This window comes from Sesamum indicum, linkage group LG6, assembly GCF_026168435.1.
Source record: "Sesamum indicum cultivar Baizhima isolate 11 linkage group LG6, ASM2616843v1, whole genome shotgun sequence".
Lineage (NCBI taxonomy): Eukaryota > Viridiplantae > Streptophyta > Magnoliopsida > Lamiales > Pedaliaceae > Sesamum > Sesamum indicum.
The window spans coordinates 23,646,782-23,668,283 of record NC_142662.1 but is presented as its reverse complement, the minus strand read 5'-3'; the positions used below and the strand labels follow the sequence as shown (position 1 = coordinate 23,668,283).

At 35.9% G+C, this 21,502-nt stretch overlaps 1 protein-coding gene across 1 annotated transcript; it reads right to left on the bottom strand.

Annotated features, from left to right (window-relative positions):
• Positions 1-840: 840 nt before the first annotated feature.
• LOC105163648 (PHD-finger and DNA binding domain-containing protein) lies at positions 841-15,604 on the bottom strand. Its single transcript, XM_011082076.3, has 9 exons — positions 13,792-15,604; positions 13,087-13,701; positions 7,150-8,314; positions 5,811-6,099; positions 5,595-5,719; positions 4,815-5,275; positions 4,424-4,452; positions 1,991-2,593; positions 841-1,633 (listed from the first exon to the last, which is right to left on the bottom strand). The coding sequence occupies exons 1-9, from the start codon at positions 15,333-15,335 to the stop codon at positions 1,050-1,052; spliced, it is 5,415 nt and encodes a 1,804-aa protein (XP_011080378.2). The 5' UTR covers positions 15,336-15,604; the 3' UTR covers positions 841-1,049.
• Positions 15,605-21,502: the final 5,898 nt, after the last annotated feature.

Here is a 21,502-nt window from a genome sequence, read left to right as displayed (position 1 = left end):
GTTTTCCTAGCTAGCTCCATGAGTTCTTACATCTCCAATGTCCGCGGTCAAGCCATTGATTTGCATTCAAGGCCTGATAAATTGATATATCCTTTTTACAACTTATTGAGTTGAGCAACAGCAAATTAGATTCAGATATATGCAGAAAGAATTAGTAGGACGACTAGTTATGCGAATGTGATGCCATCCAGGTGAAAATATCTCACCAACTCTCAGATTATATTGGCAATGACAAAGGAAAGGAAAGGGTTCATGTAAAGCAGAACCAACCACATACTAGTTAGTTAATTAGCAGAACATAATAACATTTCCATGTTAAGCTGAAAACTTCTGGTAAACATGTTGTAATATAAAAACCTCCATTTTCTGATCCGCAATTAAAAGTTAGCAAATAGCCTTGCAAATTATTTTCATTCCACATGAAACTTTCAAGATTTAAGAGGAAAACAAATCTTAAGAGAAACTATCAATGCCATACGATAATAATGAAACGACTGCGCATACAAATTTTAAAACTCTCTTTCATGATATCAAAAAGAAACGAGTGTGATGCCACTTTATGAAAATGACCAAGATAAGTACCATAGCTGCAAGATAAGTACCATAGCTGCAAGACTGACAAAAGAAACAAAGACGATTTTTTCTGGCAAATAGTAGCAGTGACTGAAAATGGAGCCCCTGAACTTCAGGCTTCAATTAAAATCAATTTAAGGAATCAGATGTAAAGAAGATGTATATATACAGAGAGAGAGAGAGAGAGAGAGCTACTTTGCACATTAAAAATAAATTCAGATGCAGCAGAAAAAAAAACGATTAAAATAAATAGAGGATATATCATACTGAAGAAAAAAAAGAAGCAGCTAGTTATTTCCTATCCGCAATTTCATGGAAATTCCATGAAAATCATCTCAATGAAATTTTGCTTTTCAGCTAATATATCAAGTTTCATAAAAAGGTTTTAACATCTGTAGTATTAGCACAATGCCCTGTAAAGGGAAAAGTATAAACATAAATCTAATCTACGTTTTCCTCTCCCACCATGCAGCAAATCACCTGACATTGGAAACGGTTTGTGGAGACAACTCAGATGCGTCAGAAAGAGCTCTATCCTTTCCAAATTCCTGAACTTCTTTATTGTTTGTCAAACCATTCTTCACAAGGTTATGCGTTAAGGGTAAATATTCAGCTTCCTTGACTATGTCAGAATCATGAGTAGTAGATTCAGTTTCAACAGCATTCAACACCCCTTCTTTTTTGTCACCAAGTTCAACAGAATCATTTCCCAGTAGAATCTTCTCAGACAATGTGAAATCATTATCTTTCTGATCTGAATCAAGCATGGATCCTGATGACTGCTTTTCCCTACCAACAGTTAATAACATATCCTTGGATTCATCAGTTGAATGAGACTTCTGATCTGCTGATCTGTCATCCGGGTGGGTACAATTAGAATCTTCTCCAGTGCAATCAGTCTTGGTGTTATTTTCTGAAACAAGTTCAGCCTTGCTGCTTCCAGTTTGACAGTGATGAGGGCAGACAGGAGGCCTCTTATTAAGACACTTGTGGCACTTAAAGCCGATAAGATTTTCAATTTTATCAGCTGTAAGACCCAAAGCATCTCCATGCAGCCAAGCTGCAAAAGATTGCACACGGAAAAACAATCAGCTAGGAAGAATTTCCAGATTTCAGTCAAAAGAAAATCACACTCCATCAGTTGAACCATTTTCCCTTCCACCACTTCACCAAATTCAAGTGCGTGTACAAAACTTATTTTCCGTTGAGATATTATATGTCTGGACTTTTTACAGGGCTATCATGTTTAAGCAAGAGTCTAATGAATTCAGAGTCATAAGTCAGGCACTTATCTTTCCTAAAAAAAGAGCTTTGACAAGCCAAAAGTAAATTCAAGGAGGACATACCATCTTCTACAGCATTACAGCATGAGTTTGGGTGTTATCAAGGAGACACAAACTGAATGTAAAGATTTTACCTCCACAAATTTGGCAAGCCACATAATTCAGCTCAGAATTATAATCCACTTCGCTGCAAAGGCTGCATTTTGGTTTATCACAGCCGGAAGGCATCTCTCCTGAACGTACGAGAAGCATTCTACTCCTGAAATATATCAACCTTTCATCATTTGGCCTTCTGCATAATTGTACACCATTCAACCAGTAACTGCTATTAACAGGCGTTCGCTTCTTCCTCGAGAAAACACTTTTGAGCTTCCTAGATTTGCCCTTTCCTGATTTACCTTGTTTTCCCTTCTTGCGTCTTTTCACCTTAGTTTTCTGTAAAGAAAGCTTTGCAATGCGTTCAGCATTCCTAGCAGAACGTCGCAAAGGAACAACCAAAGTAACTTTTTTTGTGTTTTTAGAATTCACTGGCCGCTTTGGTTTCCCCCTCTTTTTCCCTTTCCCTGAGCCTAATGGCTTCACTACTTTTGATGCATGCTTATATTTTGGAGACTCAGATTTGCCCTCCCTAGCATCAGTTTTCATAAACTTTCCATCCTGGCATTTATGGCAAGTATATATACACTCAGTAGAGATGGATCCAGCAGATTTCCGAGCATGTCTTTTATGGAAAGAGCCTGAAAAAGAAATGCCATTAATAAGTCATTTAAGCAGAAAAAATGACGGAAGTTCAAACATGCAACATTATCAAGTAGCTGAATCAAAATTAGTTCAATGAAAAAGATACAGAAATCACATAATAACTGTTCTTGCCCCCACCCCCTGGTTGTGTCTATGCCATTGCCACCTCCAACAAACCATTAGCAGTACTCTCTCTGCTACACACGTCAACTATTACCATTCCAGGACCGCAATAATAAAAACCACCAAGACTTCAGGGCACAATCAAGTAGCCTTTAGTCCCCTGCAGTAACAAACCCTAAACACCCATTTCACCTCAAGCAGTGCAACCTCCATCACTATTCCAACTATTGGAAAATAAATAATCAGGAAGGAAATTAGAGCTAAATCTTCGGACAGTACATCCACTTTGAATTTAACAACCAATGCATTATTGGAGGACTATTAATCCTGCAATTTTTAAATCTTTCATTACTGGGCTCTTCTGACCAGACTTCATTCCATGTCAACAATATGGACCATTAGTACCCATTATAATGATTGGTGGATCAGATCTCTATTTCACTTCAATAGGCACCAAAGTTTTAACCTTATATCCATATTCATTAACATCAGTACTCTGGTTTCACTAAGACAGTTTCATAAGGTGTATTAGTTATTGTGTTAACTATTTGGACTGCCTGGCTTAGAGGCAAATGGATGGGGCTTAAAGTGTGGATGTGTTGCCATTAATGTGAGGGGGATAGAGGAGAGCTGGTGATGCTGGTCAGTCAGGGGAGGTAGCGGTAGTGGTGATTCTTTGGTTTTGACCCCTGCAGGGAGAAGAGAGGTTGGCAATAGGGAGATGAAGATTCAGATGTTACCATTTTCCAATCTATGACACTATTGACCAAGTCAAAGAGAAGGGGGTGTCTTAAAAAAGAGGCCACTATAACTGCATAGCACATAATACAACGAACATCAGTCACCAACATCTACATCTGAATAAGACACTTGGCAGCCACCGCAGGGCTGGTAGCATAAATGCCAATGAATTACTATATTTCATGATTCTTTGACAACAAAATCGGTAATGAACATCAGATGCGTTAAAATTTTATCAGGAAAATAAAGGTTAAGTCCATCTATGGTGAACTCAAGCAATGTGGACTAAAACACTGTTCCTTTTCCACAACAGTCATGGAATTATTTGGCCTGTGAACTGTCACCACTAGTCATATCTTTAACATCTCAAATGCATTGCAAGCAGTAACCTTACTTTCAAAAGCACAAATAAAATCCCTCCATTTTGTGCCAAGCATGAATCACAAGACTAAGAGAATGGCAAGTAAAAAATTGAGAGCAAAGAGAAAATTCCTGTTTTTGTATGAAAAAGAAGCTTAAATCTAAGAATGTTGACTCAGACTGAGGAAGAGGGGCAGCGAACATGACATTGAGGTCTTTATAGATTTTAATTAACTTGATTTCTGAATCAAGCCAATTTTAAAAAAAATGGTTCATTTTCTGACGCACTTAGATATATTAAGTGTAAGTAAGACGCCATTAACTTTCTTTGAGGATACCCAAAAACCATTTATAGCTTGTTGGCATGGATAACTTTGACATTTCCCTAATGCGGGCATTGAGCTTTATGAGCAGCATTTGAGAATGATTAATAGGAGATTCTTGGACTGTGTTAAACCACCAAAATCAGGTCAATATCAGTTTCTTGACCTCAACAATCAAAAATGCACAAACAGATTACATCAAAATGCAACAATCATGACCAGTGCCAAAAGGAAGTATAAACCAGCAACAAGAAACCTGTACAAGCTCAGGTAGTTTACCTTTGCAATGCTGGCAGCTCACTGCTTCCCTGCAAATCAACAGAAGTATTTGATCACTGGCATTGCAAATTCAGAAGCAGAGTAAATTTTAAAACAGATTACATTAGTCGAGTATACTTTCCAAAAGCATTTAAATAAAATGAAAATGCCAGCTCATATTCTAGCCTCCAGCCAAAATGATAATCTTTTGCCAACAAGCGAAGCTTGACTGTTTTTCATCTCAAGCAAAGACGAGATCTTTTACTTTAAAATAAAACACATGCATTAAATGCTTTAGTGATAAAATTACAGAGAAGAGTTTGTTATTTGACACTCTAGGATATCATTCTTTGGCAATAAGATCCTTTTCAGGAAGAACATAACTACACTAACAATTAAAGCTATGCAATACCTGATTAGAACATCTTTATTGCAATGCCCACACTGATTCTTCTCCAACCTTTCCGCTCTTGCAAAAAGATATTCAAATCCTTTTTTCTTGGAAGGCATCCCAGCTACTCCACTGCTGTCATGACCTTTTCCAGGCTCCATCTTATTGGATTTACGAGCAATTCTTTTCTCTTCAAAAGATTTCAAGAGATGTAATGGAACATGAGACTCTTCCAGCCAATATTTCTTCCTCTCGCTTGAGGAATCGTCGAGCATGGATCCATGTCTCACAACAACATCAGGGATAAACCTTCTTTTGCCAAAATCCAGAAGATACCTCACCACTGCTCCCTCAGAGCACTTCCTACGGATAATAACCTTTTTAAATGAGCGGATTGATTTTTTTGGGTCCTTATCCATCTTTGAAAGAAGATTGGTATTCCCAATATCAACCCATCTAATATTGGCGTCAAGCTCCCTAACCTGCAAACATGGAAAGTAGACAGGAGCATTTCCTTTCATTAGGTATCAGTAAATATTGCAATAATATCTCTATCCCTTTTCCCTTCCTCACTGAGTTGACACAGTTTCTATACGCAGACTATATCCAAAAATTATAGTTATCATCAAGGGTAATACTGTACACAACTAGGCCAAACCCCAGAAGCAACTCAGAAGGACAAAACATAAGCTCAAGGAAATCCAGCTTCCTTGGAGAGCCTTGTTCAGGCAGTCAAAATCAATTTGTCCGTACGCCAGGTAAAGCCAGAAAATATGGAAAATGCAAATAGAATAAACATGCCTGGAGAGCTAGCTGCTCGACGCTTCTCGATGTCTCAACCGCAGCTCTCCAAGAAGCATACTTAGTTCGCTTGGCATATTCTCCACTGTCAGGGTAAAGTATGCCTGGTATCTTCTTACGTCCACCTACAACAGTTCATTGTGAAACATGTTCAGACAAATGTTCAACCCACGAAGATCACAAGTTGTAAAAAGTGGAATAACAGAAACTTTGAACCTTGTCGGGCAGCTTTAGAAGCCAAAGAGCGAGGCAGAACCTTCCAATTGAAGAGCATACGCGAACCCCTTCCACCCCTCCACCAGAATAAACTCAGCCCAGTAGCAGCATTTGAAGATGGGGTAGTCACCACCTCGGAAGATTTGGTTCTTTTCTTGGCAATTCCATGTCTTGAAGACGCCCGTGCAGAACTGCTGACAATATGAGAAGCAGACCCCATTGTAGCAACAGAATCCACATGCTTTCGCCAGTCAGCAGACAGGGCTAGATGATGCAAATTTGACTCTAGCTGGAGTAAAAAGTCAAAGATCATCAGATGACTGCATACAAATATGAAATAGGAAACACAAAGAAAAATGTGCCAAAGAAGCAACAACGGAAGGGGAGACCTCCCCGAGCTGGATAAAGTAAAACTCGAATCAGATACAAGTATTATTTCCTTTTGATACTTTTGCCATCTCTTAAACACAGCATACTCAAGGACAAGAACCAAAGATGTTAATATTCCACATTTGAAGTCAATGAACAATGTCCCAAGAGAAGCAAGAAGTATGAAGGTATAACATGCATCCGGAACTTTGAAGTATATGAGCGTCATGGATATTGCTCGAAAAAGAACTAAGACTAGCATCAGAATGCCAAAGAGATTCTATTTTATATGACATCAAAATTTGAAGGCATTACTAAATTTATTAAGTTGTTTTAGTCTTTCAAACTAGTCTTAGCAGCAACTGCATAAAAGAGGGAAAGAGAGTGAAACACTGAAGGATAAGGGACGTAAAATAATGCATCTTGCTATTCAATGGATGATACCAGATATCAATTTAGACATTTTGCTGATACCACCTTTAAGACGAAAAGTTCATCTAAATGTTTCTGGCAGTCAATAAACCACTGCCACTTAGTGAATCTTCAGGTCCTATCTCTCTCACTACCATCAATCAATTATCACGACCATGAAAGACAGGGAAAGCAAGCACGTTGAGTTTTTGCCTCTCAAACATTGATGATTAAAGTTATTATGATTTATTTATTTCAGTAGTTTCCATAGAAACAATTACAAATTTCACATTAACATAATGAAATATTCAATTTGCACAAGAACCAAGAACAAGCAACATTTACCCACCAAGTGGATCCTAATTCTGGTTCAAGATCCTGTAAACCTAGAATTTATCAATTGATCATCAGAATTTACGAGGAATCATTTTTGAATGCCATCTCTTTACATCAAATGATGAATCCAACAGAAAACAGAAGCATGCAACACAAAAACATAACATACAGCTCCACAGTACATTCATTTAGAGAAATAGAGATCCAAAGGTAATACGTATACCTCGAGCAGCAAATTTTTCAATGAGGCAATGTCGGCCACTCCAAGAACACTTTTACGCCAAAGCATGGAATAATCTGGATTTAACCATGGGCCCTGCAGAAGACCCTGCAGATGATCTTCAATGCATATAACATGGCACATGACATCAATAAGATGGTTCTTCCTATTATTTCCTGGCTGAATTCCTAGAACCTCACATGTATAATTTTCTACAGCTGGAATACTATCATTCATAATGAATAAGCAGTCCCTTCCATCTTCAGGAACTCTGCAGTAGATACACCAGCCACATCTTTCTTTCCTAGACTTCATACTTGAATTGTTAACATTTGACCAAGAAAATTCAGCAAACCTATTTGAGATAACCTTCAGCTGTCCTGCTACAATTTCTTCAACAGATCTTGGGGCATCTTCAGAGGTCTTATCTGATGATTTACAGGTCACTTCTTCAAAAAATAATGATGCTGTTCGAGCAAATTCATACCAGTTAACATAATTTGTCCCAGGATACACTTGAGACAACACTCCTCCAGATTTTGAGGTGCACAGTCCAGAGCTATAATTTTCCAAACCAAGATTGCTCCCTTTTTCAACATTTTCAGTAGTCAATATCATATAATGATCTCCAGTTTTCACAAGCTTCCCTGGAATATGACAATCATCTTGAATCTCTGGGCATCTGCTTGAAAGATCTGGCACACTTTCCTTTAAGGTATCAGTCTTTAGGAATGTCTGAGAGACTTCAGCTGATCCTTCAGAACTTGCCAAATGATTTTCCATCTTCACTCCATCGTTGCCAGTCTCCAGCTGTGGATTAGCGTGCTCTGCATTTTCAAGTTCTGTATTACTGGAATAAGTAGTCACCATGGACTTTTCATGAGATACTTTTTCAGCAAAAGCCTCATTCTCGTTAAGAGTTTCTGATGGTGTGGGATGCACATTGGGCAGTTGCCTTTTTCCAAGAAAAGCTGATTGTATAGAATAAGAACGGGCATCCAAATCAGTTCTGGTCCCACCAACTCCACGTACTACATTCCAATGCTTACAAATAACATTTATTATTGTGTCATAGATAAATCGTGACGACTCCAGAGTTTCAATAAGGGTAAGCAAGTCATTTCTATTGTAGGACCAGAATGAGTATTCGTCATTGCATGACTCTAATCTGCAAGTAGACAATCCGTTGGTTATATATATATATATCACAGACATGGCTATAACAACAATTGAAACAAGCATTCTAACATAATCATAAGCCAAAAGAATCATAAGTTTTGAAACACAAAATAAAATTAGAAGAGGTATGTTGTCTAGTTAAAGGAAGTCGTAGCACCAATTAGATTCCTATACTTTTCAGGCTAGCTGTATCCAAGCAAAATGCAGTTCATAGTAAAACGATCTAATTGAAATGGCAGGAGTCAGCCTTTCCTGATTGCAACCAATCAAACAGGGAACCAACTTTTAGCCAATACGACAACAAAAACTAATTAAAACGATAATAACACTCGGGAGGTCCGGAAGATATTTTATATAATTTATCTTCAACCATACATGCCAAATATGAAAAACTACAAAAAGAATAGTTTGCGAATTTAAGCTTCCAGCCTAGTTACTTGTTTTAATAAAGTAGGCTAACATTAGAAATGAGTCTATTGAATAAGTTTCTGCTATCTACAAGGTAAAAAATTTGTCCAAATTGAAAGAAAATTCCAACCATTTTTAGCAAAATCATCATCTTCCACCTACATCTCCACTTCATTTAGGCTGCAGTGCAGTCCACTGACAAAATGCCACCACAATTAGATAAAAGAAAAATAAATAATAGAATGAAATAAATGAAAATAAATAATAGTATGAAAGGCAAACTAAACCGAGTAAATAAAACACACAAATTGGGAAGACACGTGGCTACCCAATAATGCATGAATGAAGCTACTATAAGGCCGCAGCAACCTCTAACCAAAGTGCAGGCGGACCACTATAATCAAGTGATTGCAAGGTGAAAATATGAATATAGGGAATAGAACACTAATGTTGCAGATGAACCAGTAGAAATCTACTAAGTCTTCATCATACATGCATCAAACGGTGCATGTACAGTTACTAAGAGATACAAGTATACCCTACTCACCGACTTCATCAATAAAGATTACTTTTCGAGGCTAAGAAGTTGAGAGCAAGATCTCGAATCACCACATTAGTTTTATGGTATGTGGCCATATCAAGCGATTCTGGCCAAGGAAGCCTAAAATGGCGTCTCAAATATGGGTAGGAAGAGGGTGCTTATGTCTTACCTAGGATCTGTATTTGTTTAGAATTCGCATGGCCGATGGCAATACATAGAGTAGCTATATATGATACGTTGCAATTTGTTCAACTAGAGGTCTATACAACACGCATGGGATATCCTGGTTGGAAGAGAAATTACTAAATGTCTATTACCCCCGTAGGCTTGGCACCTGAGACGCTATTTCGTTTGAGATAAGAAAGAAAAATGCCTTCCCACTTTAAGTAATAATACCATGGCAGTTCAAATTTGATATTAAAAATTTGTCTTTTTCCCCGAAAGGCTCGATTGTGTATCGAGAGACCAGTATGAGAAGAATGGTACTTTCGGACGATCATGCACTCTTACTCCTTCGTATTATTATCAACATCATAATAACCTATATCACCAATAAAGGAACTAAAATGGGAATGGTCCGACAAATATTTCCTAAAGTTAATCCAATTTTTCCTTCAACATCCATGACAATTTTGAGAAGCCGTACTTTCCCAATGACTCTATAGTTAATAGTCAAAGACAAAGGCTTAAAATTTAGGTGAAAATGCACGCAAAAGGGTACGGTTGAAAAAATATATAAATGGATGTGTGTTTTGAAGCTTCAAAAAAGGCACTGATGGTTATGATTCTTGTTCTATATATTTGGCAATTCGCACGTTATCACTTCAAAACAAGAAAAATCTCCAGTTAATGAGGCTTTGTGTCGTCTAGGAAAGGAAAGAAAAAGACAGATAGACATAGAGCCCCATGTGCTCTAATAAGACTTACACAATCACCCTCTGAGATACAATACATAGACACCCCCTCAAAGGGGTCTACTTGTAATTTTACCAAAAGCACGAGGAGTTTGTACGAGGAGGCTTAATCTTAGGGGTCGATATAATTTATCTATTTTAAGTAATAGATATTTAGAATCCCGCAGGCCGCAACGAAATCAACTAATGTGGCCCTAAATTTACAAGGGATCCCATGTAATATTATATTCATGCTATTAGCATTCACTAAAGGGAAATTTTCATTAACAATATGTGATCTTGATCAAGTTTTATTAGTCTACCTCGATACTCAAAGATTCAAGGCATGGCCCATATAAGGTGCCTCCGTGCAACTCTAGCGGTTGGTTGCCGTATGGTGCATATGCATGAGAGTTAGAGGAGTATGCTTGGGCACTTACGACGTACATCCTCTGCATACAATACCAATCACCGAATATATACCTTTAAAAATCCCAACTTTAAAAGATGTTTTTACATATAGGAACGGGATTAACTCTGGATAGACAAATACATAACAAAATGGGCATAGGTGGTGATGGGGTATTATAATATTAAGTTTACTTGGTTAGATTTTAATTGGGATTAATGCGTGATTATTTTAGTGTTCATATGTTGTAGGGTAAAAAGTTGGGATAAAATTGTGAATTTCCAAATCTACCCATTTATAGGACAAAATTTTTCGTCAAATGTCAGCTCAAGAATTTTCTCTCATACGCCACCTGCCGTCTCTCCATGCATGGGATTGTTTTCACCCTTTGGAATTGTTCATCGACCCATTTTCCATGTCTCAACTTTTGCATGATGATATTAATTCCGTCTTCAATCTTCTCACCAAGAATCAATTCTACGTCGAAATCTTCTTCATACTCATCAAAAGTTTCCAAGAAACTCCATTGTGAATTAATCTTGGCATGGCTCGATATGGAAATTGGGGCCTTTCTAGTATTGGTGGGTTGCATGGTTACTGTATAAACAAGCGTGCGGACTCAAGTAAAATTGGAGCTCAAGAACCCAACAATGGCACCTCAGCACTTTCAAACAAGAGTTTTGGGAAGAGAGAAATAAAAAGATAGTCACAAAGGTTGTCAAATGGCATTAATCACTTGTCCAGGTTTGTTGGATGTTTTGCAAAAAAATCCGGGGCATTTTGGAAATTTCTCTCTTCAATTCATGACAAATTGCGCAAACAAAATATAATCACACAAGCGGGTTTCGTTGGATAGATAATCGGAGATCCATGTGAGGGATTCTAGTCACCAGCCATCCAAAGTTGTTCCGGGCGAGTCCACCTTCCCGAGTTGGCTAAAAGAAATGTAAACAGTTGATAGGCAGGATTGGGCGGGATATCCGACCCAACGCATAAGTAAATATAGCCCAAGAATTTGAGATAAATACCTATTCTAAATCCAACCGAGGCACCTTCCCCCCCCCCCCCCCGAGGATAAATAAATAAATAACCATGATTGGATGTGCGCATAGTTCGGTAATCCAACCAAACTATGCTGAAACCAAAATTCAATACACCCAATACGGAACTGAAATTTCAGCTCGGTGTCTGGTACGAAATTTCTAAAAATTTACATTTCTGTTCGGTTTCAGTTTCAGTTCCTAGTAAACCGAACCAGCCAATCTTTTATTTATGTTATATATTGTATATATATTGGAATATGATTTTAAGTGTTTAAAGAAAAACTCGGTTATACATCTATCGAGCCAAATTCACCCCAAGAAAAATCCATATATTACCGAACTGAATAACTGGATTCGGTATTCTTCCGTATGTAAGTTTGGCCTACCAAAATGCACACCCCTAACCACCATATTTGGTATAAAGTCTATGCTCTTCTAGTAAAGAGAAATAGGTCAATTTACAAACCGTAAAATAACCAGGGTCCTAGCTACTAGCTACAAGTCCACAAAATGGTGTGCACCATGCCGCAAAAGGCAGGAACCATATGCCATTCTCAAAACATGGCTTTGGGCTTTCACCTAGCGCAGTGAGGGCGCCTTTTTCTAGCGCGCCAAGCCAAGCCTTAAAAGGCTCGGCTTTCTATTAAATAAGGAAAAGAAAAGGCTGAATGTTAGCACATTTGCCCTTCTTTGAACCCTTTGGCTAAAAAATTCAAAACCTAATCCTGAACATGCTGATTTTGGTAAAAACACTAAATGTATAACATATATATATATATATATGCAAATATGCGCCATGTTTCAAGAAGGGCGCAAGTCGCACGGCTCCAGAGCACCTTCGCGATTCACCTTTTACAACTATGCAGTTGGCATTGATAACCAGGTAAGTGACATCCTCCAGAAATCGTGAACCAAAAGACAAGTTGCCTTTTTAAAGAGGCTCCATAGCTGTCTCCAAAGGAATTAATTGAATAAATATTTGTAAACGGCAGTAACAATATTTTTAAATGCAGGATTGAACATCAATTGCAATCATCAATATAATAAGCTGGTTAGGAACAGTTCTTTTTTCTCAAATATATATATACACTGTAAATTAGTTCCCCAACAAATGCACAACTATCAACAGAGAAAAGTAAATGGAAATTGAAAGAAAAAAAGAAGAAGACAAGATGCTTAAGAATGCCCAGAGTGTAAAAGAGAACATGATAGTATCTGGAATACATGAACCAGAATCAACACCATCGATGCATGTTGTAAGGGATAAGATTTACCTTCCAAGCACAGCCTTTCCCAATGCTATGATACTTCCACAACTTGTCAGTTTAGAAACTTTAAGACTAAAAGACAGATAAATTTAGCTACAAATTTGATGATATATCTTAGGCAGGTATTAAATTACTAATAACAACCCATTCAGAAACTAAATTCAAGTAATTTTCTTAGCAGGTATTAAAAGGAACTTACACCAACAGGTAACCACAGCTGCTATAATATAGTCGCCCATAAGGATCAACCCCCAACAGCTCCGCACCTCGAATTGACTTCCCAACTTTCATCCAAGGCTTATCCTTCTCAATAGCACATTCAGGGCAATACCAATCCCCCTCTGGCAACAGGTTGCTGAGAACCCCTACACACCTGGAATGGAATGCTGCGGGGCAACCGTCACAGCATATTAAGTTCCCATCCATCTTACAGAGACAGCATTCATCACTGTTCCAGTCTGCAGGTTCCTCAGCATCCTCTTCTGTAAGGCAGGAAGTGCTAGCAACATCTATAGCAGCCTTTCTTTTTCTAGAGCTGTCAAATTTCGAGTTACGCTGGAATTCTGTGTGTCGATCTGTTGCCAATGTCCTTCGGTTTAACTCTGACCTGAAGGCTTCCACTTCAATTACATCATCACAGAGATGCCGCAATACCTCAACCTTTGCTGAAACTGGCAGTTTGTAGTAGTCATTCTGAAAATGCTTCAATTGACAAATATCTAACCCAGGAATGTATCCAGGACTATGCAATAACAGATACTCAACCACGAACAATGGCCATGTAATCAAGTCAAGAAAATCCCAGTTAAGAGACCTGAACCAAAATTTTATTATTAGGGAGATAATAAGTACCATAAAATGGCTTTTGAATGTATAAATTTTCTAGAAGGAGTGAATGTAATACCTGAGACAATCAGATGCAGACACGGAACCCTCATCAGAAAGAGACTCCAAATGCTTCCTTAATGTTCTTAGGAGGGAAACATGAATGGAATCAAATAATAATGTCGAATCATTACATTTAACAGATGCCACGAAATCATCCAGCTCGAAGGGGCTTAAAAACAACAAAGTACTAAACGACCTCAAAAATGCATAAACAGAAACAAAATCAAACACCGAAACTCCACTGAGATACAAGTTACAAGATGAAGGCGGCAACTCCACCTTTGGTGGAAGCATAACAGGATTAATAGAGTTTCCGTGTGCTGCCACCATTATCTTTTCGTTGGACACAACGCTAATCGCTGGAGACAACAACTGATGGTTCACACCATTGGATGCTGCTGCATTAAGACCTTGATCTGGACTAGAAAATGCATCTCTTTTTGCTCTACGACTGCTCCTTCTCAATCCTGTTTCTGGGGTCGGCAAGGTCATATCACCATCCAATGACTCTCTTCTCTTCCTACCCCTTCTCCCTCTCAATACAGGATCTGAAATTACATTATCATAATCTCTACTTTCCAACTCCAATTTTGTATTTGCAGTTTCAGAGTCCACTTTTAGCGACTCTGGTGTGCCCAACCCAATATTGTTACTTGAAGCATCTTTTTTCTTTCTACCACGTCTTTTCTTTTGTGCATTTACTGGGGCAACATTTTCATTATCAACCCCAGTAGTGCAGTTCCTCAATGGGCTATCTTCATTTTTGTCCATATTTACTGTAAGATTTCCGCTGTCTCCATCCACATTCACTAGAATTGCCTTATTAACATCCTCCGCCAACTCTTCCATCATCTGTATATGTCCTTCATCACAAATCCTTTCATTCGCTCCGGACTGCCACTCCCGACCATCTATACCCCTCACCTCATCCTCCATTACCTGTAAATTCAAATCAAAAAATCTTCCTTCTCTCTCTTCACTCAAATTATCGAAATTCTCATTTAAATCCAAATTCAAGTCGATTACTTCCTTCTTTGCTCCAGAACTCCCTTCAATAACTCCTCCAGTCAAAAATACCCCCTCATCTAATTCCAAATTGACCCCTTCATTTAAATCCAGGTCTCGCAACTTAGCCCCACCGCCAACAGCATTAACCCCTTGATCATCACCATTCAAATAATTAAACGCATCATCATTCAAATCAGCGCTTTCATTCAAATTCAAGTCAAATTCCCCAGAATCCCCATCTCTCCCTGCCGAATTATCACCACTAACACTCCCAATTACAGAATTATCATCATTTTTACCTATATCAACAATGCGGCGCCGCTTCTTCGGCTGGCCTCCCAGTTCGCTACCAGCCACCTCCGAAAGCTGCCGCGGTGGAGGCTCGGAGAACACCAAAAGGGCGGAGAGTCCCGACAGCTCCAACTCCTCGGAACCTCCGTCTTCATAGACGATCTTAAACAATCCAGTTGTCGGTTCGTACGCTTGAACCGAACCCAAGCACGTCCCCCGCCCTTGGAACTCCTTCTTCACCGCTCTGCCCACATACTCCATTCCCCAATTTCATAAATAATCCTCAAAGTCAAGAATAGATGTTGAATTCAGAAACAAAAAAAGAAAACTTCATAAAGAATAAAACCCCGGTACAAGTGATCTGCAAAAGCCCTTTTGAGTACAGAGTAAAAAAAATGGTTGTGGGGGGAGGGGGGAGGGGGTTAGGGGGGTTTTGTTTCTCTCTCTAGAACTGGAAAAAGTTCGGTGTGCTGATGGTGTGAGAGAGTGGGGACTACATGTGATACTCAGTACACAAAAAATGTGAAGGAAGCTGCATTTTTTACGTGACAGCGGGTTGTCTTCAAATTTTACTGGGATTCAAAGGTACAACTTTCGAGGCGGAAGGTACTCCCCCTATTGGTCGCTCTTCTGAAAAAGGTATGAAAACAGGACCCGTTTTGGTAATATTTTATATAATATAAAAATCTAAGGTACGACTCTTAGATAAAGAAGTACAACAGAAATTATAACTTGGGGGTGATTTTGAATAAAAAGAAAAGAGAAGGGACCAAAGTTAGATACTTTTCCTCATTTGAGAGGAAGGGGAATTTGAACATCTATTGTGGATTTCTTTGATTTAATTGCCATTACTTTTTAAATTTTTTGGGTTGAATTGCATTTATGGTACCTATAAAAAGGATTGTAATTTGAATTTTATGAGCAGTATTTTTTTCTTTTTTGAAATTTGAAATTTCATCAGTCGGTCAATCGGTTGGAGTTTGGATGTTTCCACCTAACGTTTTAGCTTTTATTATTGTTTGTCTTTGTATGCGCTTCGTTCTTATCGGAAAGGAATCAAACTGGTACAGCGTGCGTTCCACGCATCTTTTTGGGTATAGAGGTTGTAAGCGTTTACACTTGGAGGACATGCAGTTACTGTACAGCTAGCACCTTATCACTTACTGAAAAATATTGATTTTCTATATTACAATAGTCTTATTATATTGATTTTAAAATTTTATGGTCTGTAAAACATTTATGGCTACCAGAAAAGAAGGAAGGTGATTTGAATTTCATGAGTAGGATTTTCTCTTTTTGGAATTTGAAATTTCAACTCTTTGTCAGGAATGGAAAAAGAATTACTGTGGGTTTCAACAATTTTGTCACAGTGGGTGTCAAAAAGAGGAAAGTAATTTGAAATTATGAGTAGGATTTTCTCTTTTTGAAATTTGAATTTCAGCATTCGGTGGAGTCTGAACATTTTCACCTAACGTTTTTATTCTATTATTGTTTGCTTGTATCTGTGCTTCGTTCTTATCGAAAAAGAATCAAAATCGCACATCGTGCAGTCCAGTCATTTTCTTGCAAGTAGAGGTTGTAAGCGTATACACTTGGAGGACATGCAGTTACTGCACAGTCATCATTTTATCATTTATAGAAAAGTATTAATTTTGTATATTAAATAGTTTTATTACATTGATAGCTTTCTTGAAAAAAATTAGGTCTTAAACATGTATGTGTACCAAAAAAAGAGGACAGTAATTTGAATTTCATGAGTAGGATTCTTCTTTTCGAAATTGGAATTTTTAATTAGCATCTCTGTCAAGAACGGAAAAAGATAAATACTATGGAAATAACAATTTATTACAATGGTTGACAATTGTTTTTGGGTTGAAAAATATTAATGGGTGAGTAGGATTTTCTCTTTTTAAGTTTTTGTGGTCAGTCGGGGTTTGAATATTTTCACCTAACGTTTTAATTTTATAATCTTGTTTGCATTTGTGTGTGCGCTCTTATCGTAAAGGAATCAAATTGACACGTCGTGCATTCTATTCATCTTTTTGCAAATAAATATTGTAGGCGTTTACACGCGAAATTCTAACTCAAACTCGGTTCTATCGAATCTGAACCAATCATATGACAAGTGCAATACATTTGCTTTGTAATTAGTTTGGTTCAACCAAACCTGATCCGGATAAGAATTTTCTATATTTACACTTAGAGGGCACACAGTTACTGCACAATTAGCATCTTATCATATACTCAAAGCTAACTTGAAACCCGTGCTATACACAAAAACTTATAAATTATATTAAATATTTTCATAAATTTGGAATCATATAATGATATGTCATATTTTAATAACAATCTTACTGTATATAATAGTACAAAAAATTTATATAAAACTCAAATAGAATTGTTTACTAAGCTTATATATTGAACAATATTTTGTAAATAACCATTAAACATTATCAATGTATTGAACATTGAGAAAATTTATTTTATAAGTTTTAGATATCATATATATTTTTCTTATTCGAGTAATGTGCTTTTCATAAAAATAAAAAATGTTAATATTTAAATACATTAGTTTAAACGATGTTGTCATATATTACCATACGATATGAGAGAATTTATCTTAATATAATACAATCTGCAATAAAGTGTCCCTTTTGTAACGAAAAAAATAAAAGAGCATTAGTATTATTTTTTTATTTTCTTCATAAATATATAACAATATTTGAAAATAATAAAAGTAATGATACAGATATATTTCTAAGTCATATGCTAAGACACATTATACAATAAGAATTTGAAATAACACAAACAAAACATTAATATCTATGATATACATTATAATTAGTAGTTGTGACTATGACCATTGATTATTATCGATATTGTAAAACAATCGAATTATTTTTTAATGAATAACATTTTATCATGTTGAGTTTTCAACGGTAAAGTCGTTCCTTTGCACTTGACATTAATTTTATTAAATGCCTATAATTTTATAATTTTGTCGTCTTGTTGATTTCATTCACTTATGAAAGACAAATACTAGAAATAAACAATCTACTCATAAATTCTATTTTCCATATCTACTTCACAAATCTTGATCTTTAGTGTCCTATCAAATATAATAAACTCAAAAAAAATCTACTGATCCTGAAAAACAAAAAATATCAAGATGTAAAATTATATAAAGTGAAGTAAAGAATTTAAATAAAATAATTCACCAGTTTAAGAATACAAGTATTAATTTAGTGAAACAAAAGTAACATGTGTAGAACCTGAAATTCGATTGAAAATATATAGTCCTTTTTCTCCAAAACCGGTAAAATTCGATTGAAAATATATTTTAGTATTATTTTATTTTAAAAATCACTAATTAACATGTCCTTTCAGGTCTGATCGTCTCTTCCACGAGCACATCAATGCGGTGTTGCCAGGACACTATTTCCACTCGTGGGCACATTTGAGGCAAGTGCCCACAGAGCACCAGCATTTCTAGTTCGAGTCTGTGAAGGTAATGTACCTTAATTTCAATTTGGTATTATATGTTAATCTAAATTATTTAATGAATTTTACTAATGTTTTCTTTAATTTTCTTACTGTATATGACCTACTAGTGGGACTCTGACAATGAATCCATGTTTTGGGTCTTCCATATGTGGGTCGGCAAATACATTCGGAAGAAGTTCGCCGTCGCTCGAGAGAGCCTGGTCAAGCCACTTTGGCTGGCCAACCAGGTCTGGCTCCAGCTCCAAGCGTACTGGGCCAATGCGGACTTCCAGGAGGAATCCTTGAAGAATAAAGTGAACTGGGCAGCAAACCCCACAACGTCCTCTAGTGTGTACCATGAGGGATCCTCCTCTGTCAGTATGAACAAGAGAAAGATGTTAAATACATTATGTTTTTTTTTAAGTTTTATCATTATTTTATAAATATTATGCTAATTGTTTGATTTTTCTACAGAAGGCAGAGCCCGGCCGACCGCCCAAGTAGATGAAACTTTTGCCAGATGCTACAAGAAGAAGGCAAACAACGGCTAGAGCGGGCATAGGGCTTCTAAGTTAAATTAGTCATTTTATTTTTTTAAATTATTTTAGGCTAAATTAAATTCTAATAATTTTATCTGTTTTGTAAGAGATGTTTCAAAAGCTGATGGAGGATCATCAGACTCAGCGTACGGCCAAGAATCAGGATACCAGCTGGCTGAATTGGAGGCTTTGGTGAGGATAACCAAGCATCAAATGTGGCTGGCTGTAATCGGGGGCAAAAAGCTAGGGCTGGCAGACGAGTCGAGCCGGCTCTCAATTTTCTCTGTTCATCAGCTCGCGAGCTTTTTCTATTTTTTATATATATTTTTATTTATAAACTTTTATATATTTAATTTCATATCAATACTTTATCAATTTTATACTCAAAATTGAACATATATTAAAATTATTAATCAATATCATACATTTTATTTTGGATAATAATAAATTGTGGTACTTTTATTTATATATTTAATCTTTATACAAAAATAAACTTAATTAACAACTTAGTAAATTATAATATTTTTTTATAATTAAAATTTTATTTAATACGACACATATAAATTTTATGTTATATTTTAATATATTGTATTGTGTTATACTTTTTTTAAATTGACAAATAATTCACTTATGATTTTTTTATCTGTTTCTGTATTTTATATTTATATTAAGATACATACTATGTATTATGCAATCTATTTTATTACTTATAAATTTATGTCGAAATTTAGTGATTCCTATGAATTAATCTAAAAATAATGATAATGATAATGATAATAATAGTGATGGTTGAACAATTTTAATTATTTTATTATATATAATGAGATCAAAAAATTTAATCAATAATTACGATATTAAAATTCGGGCACCCGATTCATACCAAATTTAAATATATATAAGACTGTGTCCATTAGATCATATTCGACGGTGTAATTTAAAATCACATGGCCTGATTTAACGATATACCGACTTGAATGATTATTCTTATATTTCAAATACGATATCTTGACATCCGTATATCCAATAAGTCTAAAACTTTACCAAATGTATTTTTTCTTAAGTTTTATCATATCTAATGGTTTGATCTGAATTTTGATAGTCCAATTAACTCATGTTGTTCAACAATGTAAGATGATAGTTTAATCAATGTAATAATAACATTTATAAATATATAAATTTATTGCAAATTGTGAACATAAATTAAATCAATTATAAAATACTTTTATGCATTTCAATTGCATTATTTCAGATAATGGATACTTTTCTATAATTTTAAATTGTTCAGTATGATTTTTTTTTTTTGTACATTTTACTAATTATATTACTACTAAACTAATCAGTAGTTTATATTTATAACAATAAATTAAAATTTCATACTATATTTTGGTATACTTCTGATATAGTATACATTATTCAATTTATTTTATTACTTATAAATTTATGTAAAAAATTGGCGATTCTCATGATTTAATCTAATAATAATAAATAAATTAACTCGAGCTCGAGTCCGACTCGTTTGCACCCCTAGGCAAGAATTAGGGTGAGTATTCTGCCTTAGTTATGAGGCTCATGTATCCAGTCGGACCTTCACATCACCATCGCCCCCCCCCCCCCACCCCCACTGCCACAACCACACTCAGCCATGGAGGTGCGCATGAATAGGCTAGAGACAATGATGGCCATGATGAAGGACATGCACGCTAGCTCTTAAATTGTGCCGCCGTCACAGCCGACCGCCTCGACTACTGCCCTACCATAGCCTCTGACAGACCCTATGCCTCCGTGCAATGATGCTATGGACGAGGCTGACGAGGATGGTTTAGATTAGGTGTTAATTTTTTTTTCAATTTTATAATTGAATAATATTTTTTTCTAATTATTCATGTTTCATAATGTTTATTACATTCCATGATTTCATATTTATTCAATCAATTAAATAATATAATTAATTAAAATTTTATTAATTAGTTTAATTATTTATTATAATTTTTTAAAATATATAAATTATATTGTTTATTAACTTTATTAAATATATAAATTAAATAATTTATAAAAAATTATTATAAAATAAAATTATGAACGATTTTAGTAATTATAAAGAAAATATTACAAATATAAATAAATAATTATTCTTGATACCATTACTAAAACAGATCTAAAAACGTGTTCCTAAATAAAATCGACCATTCCTAATATAATTACTAAAACAGTTTTTAACACGTGTTCCTAAATAAGATTGACCGATTCTAAATATATTACCGGTACAAATATATACAGTTCCAAAATCCAGGCATGAATATTACAAAGACCATTCTAAAAGTAATCCGAAATAAATAATATAACCGTTCCAAATGTCATTCAACCCGTTCCAAATAAAAAATAATTTTGTTAATACAAAATCAATAT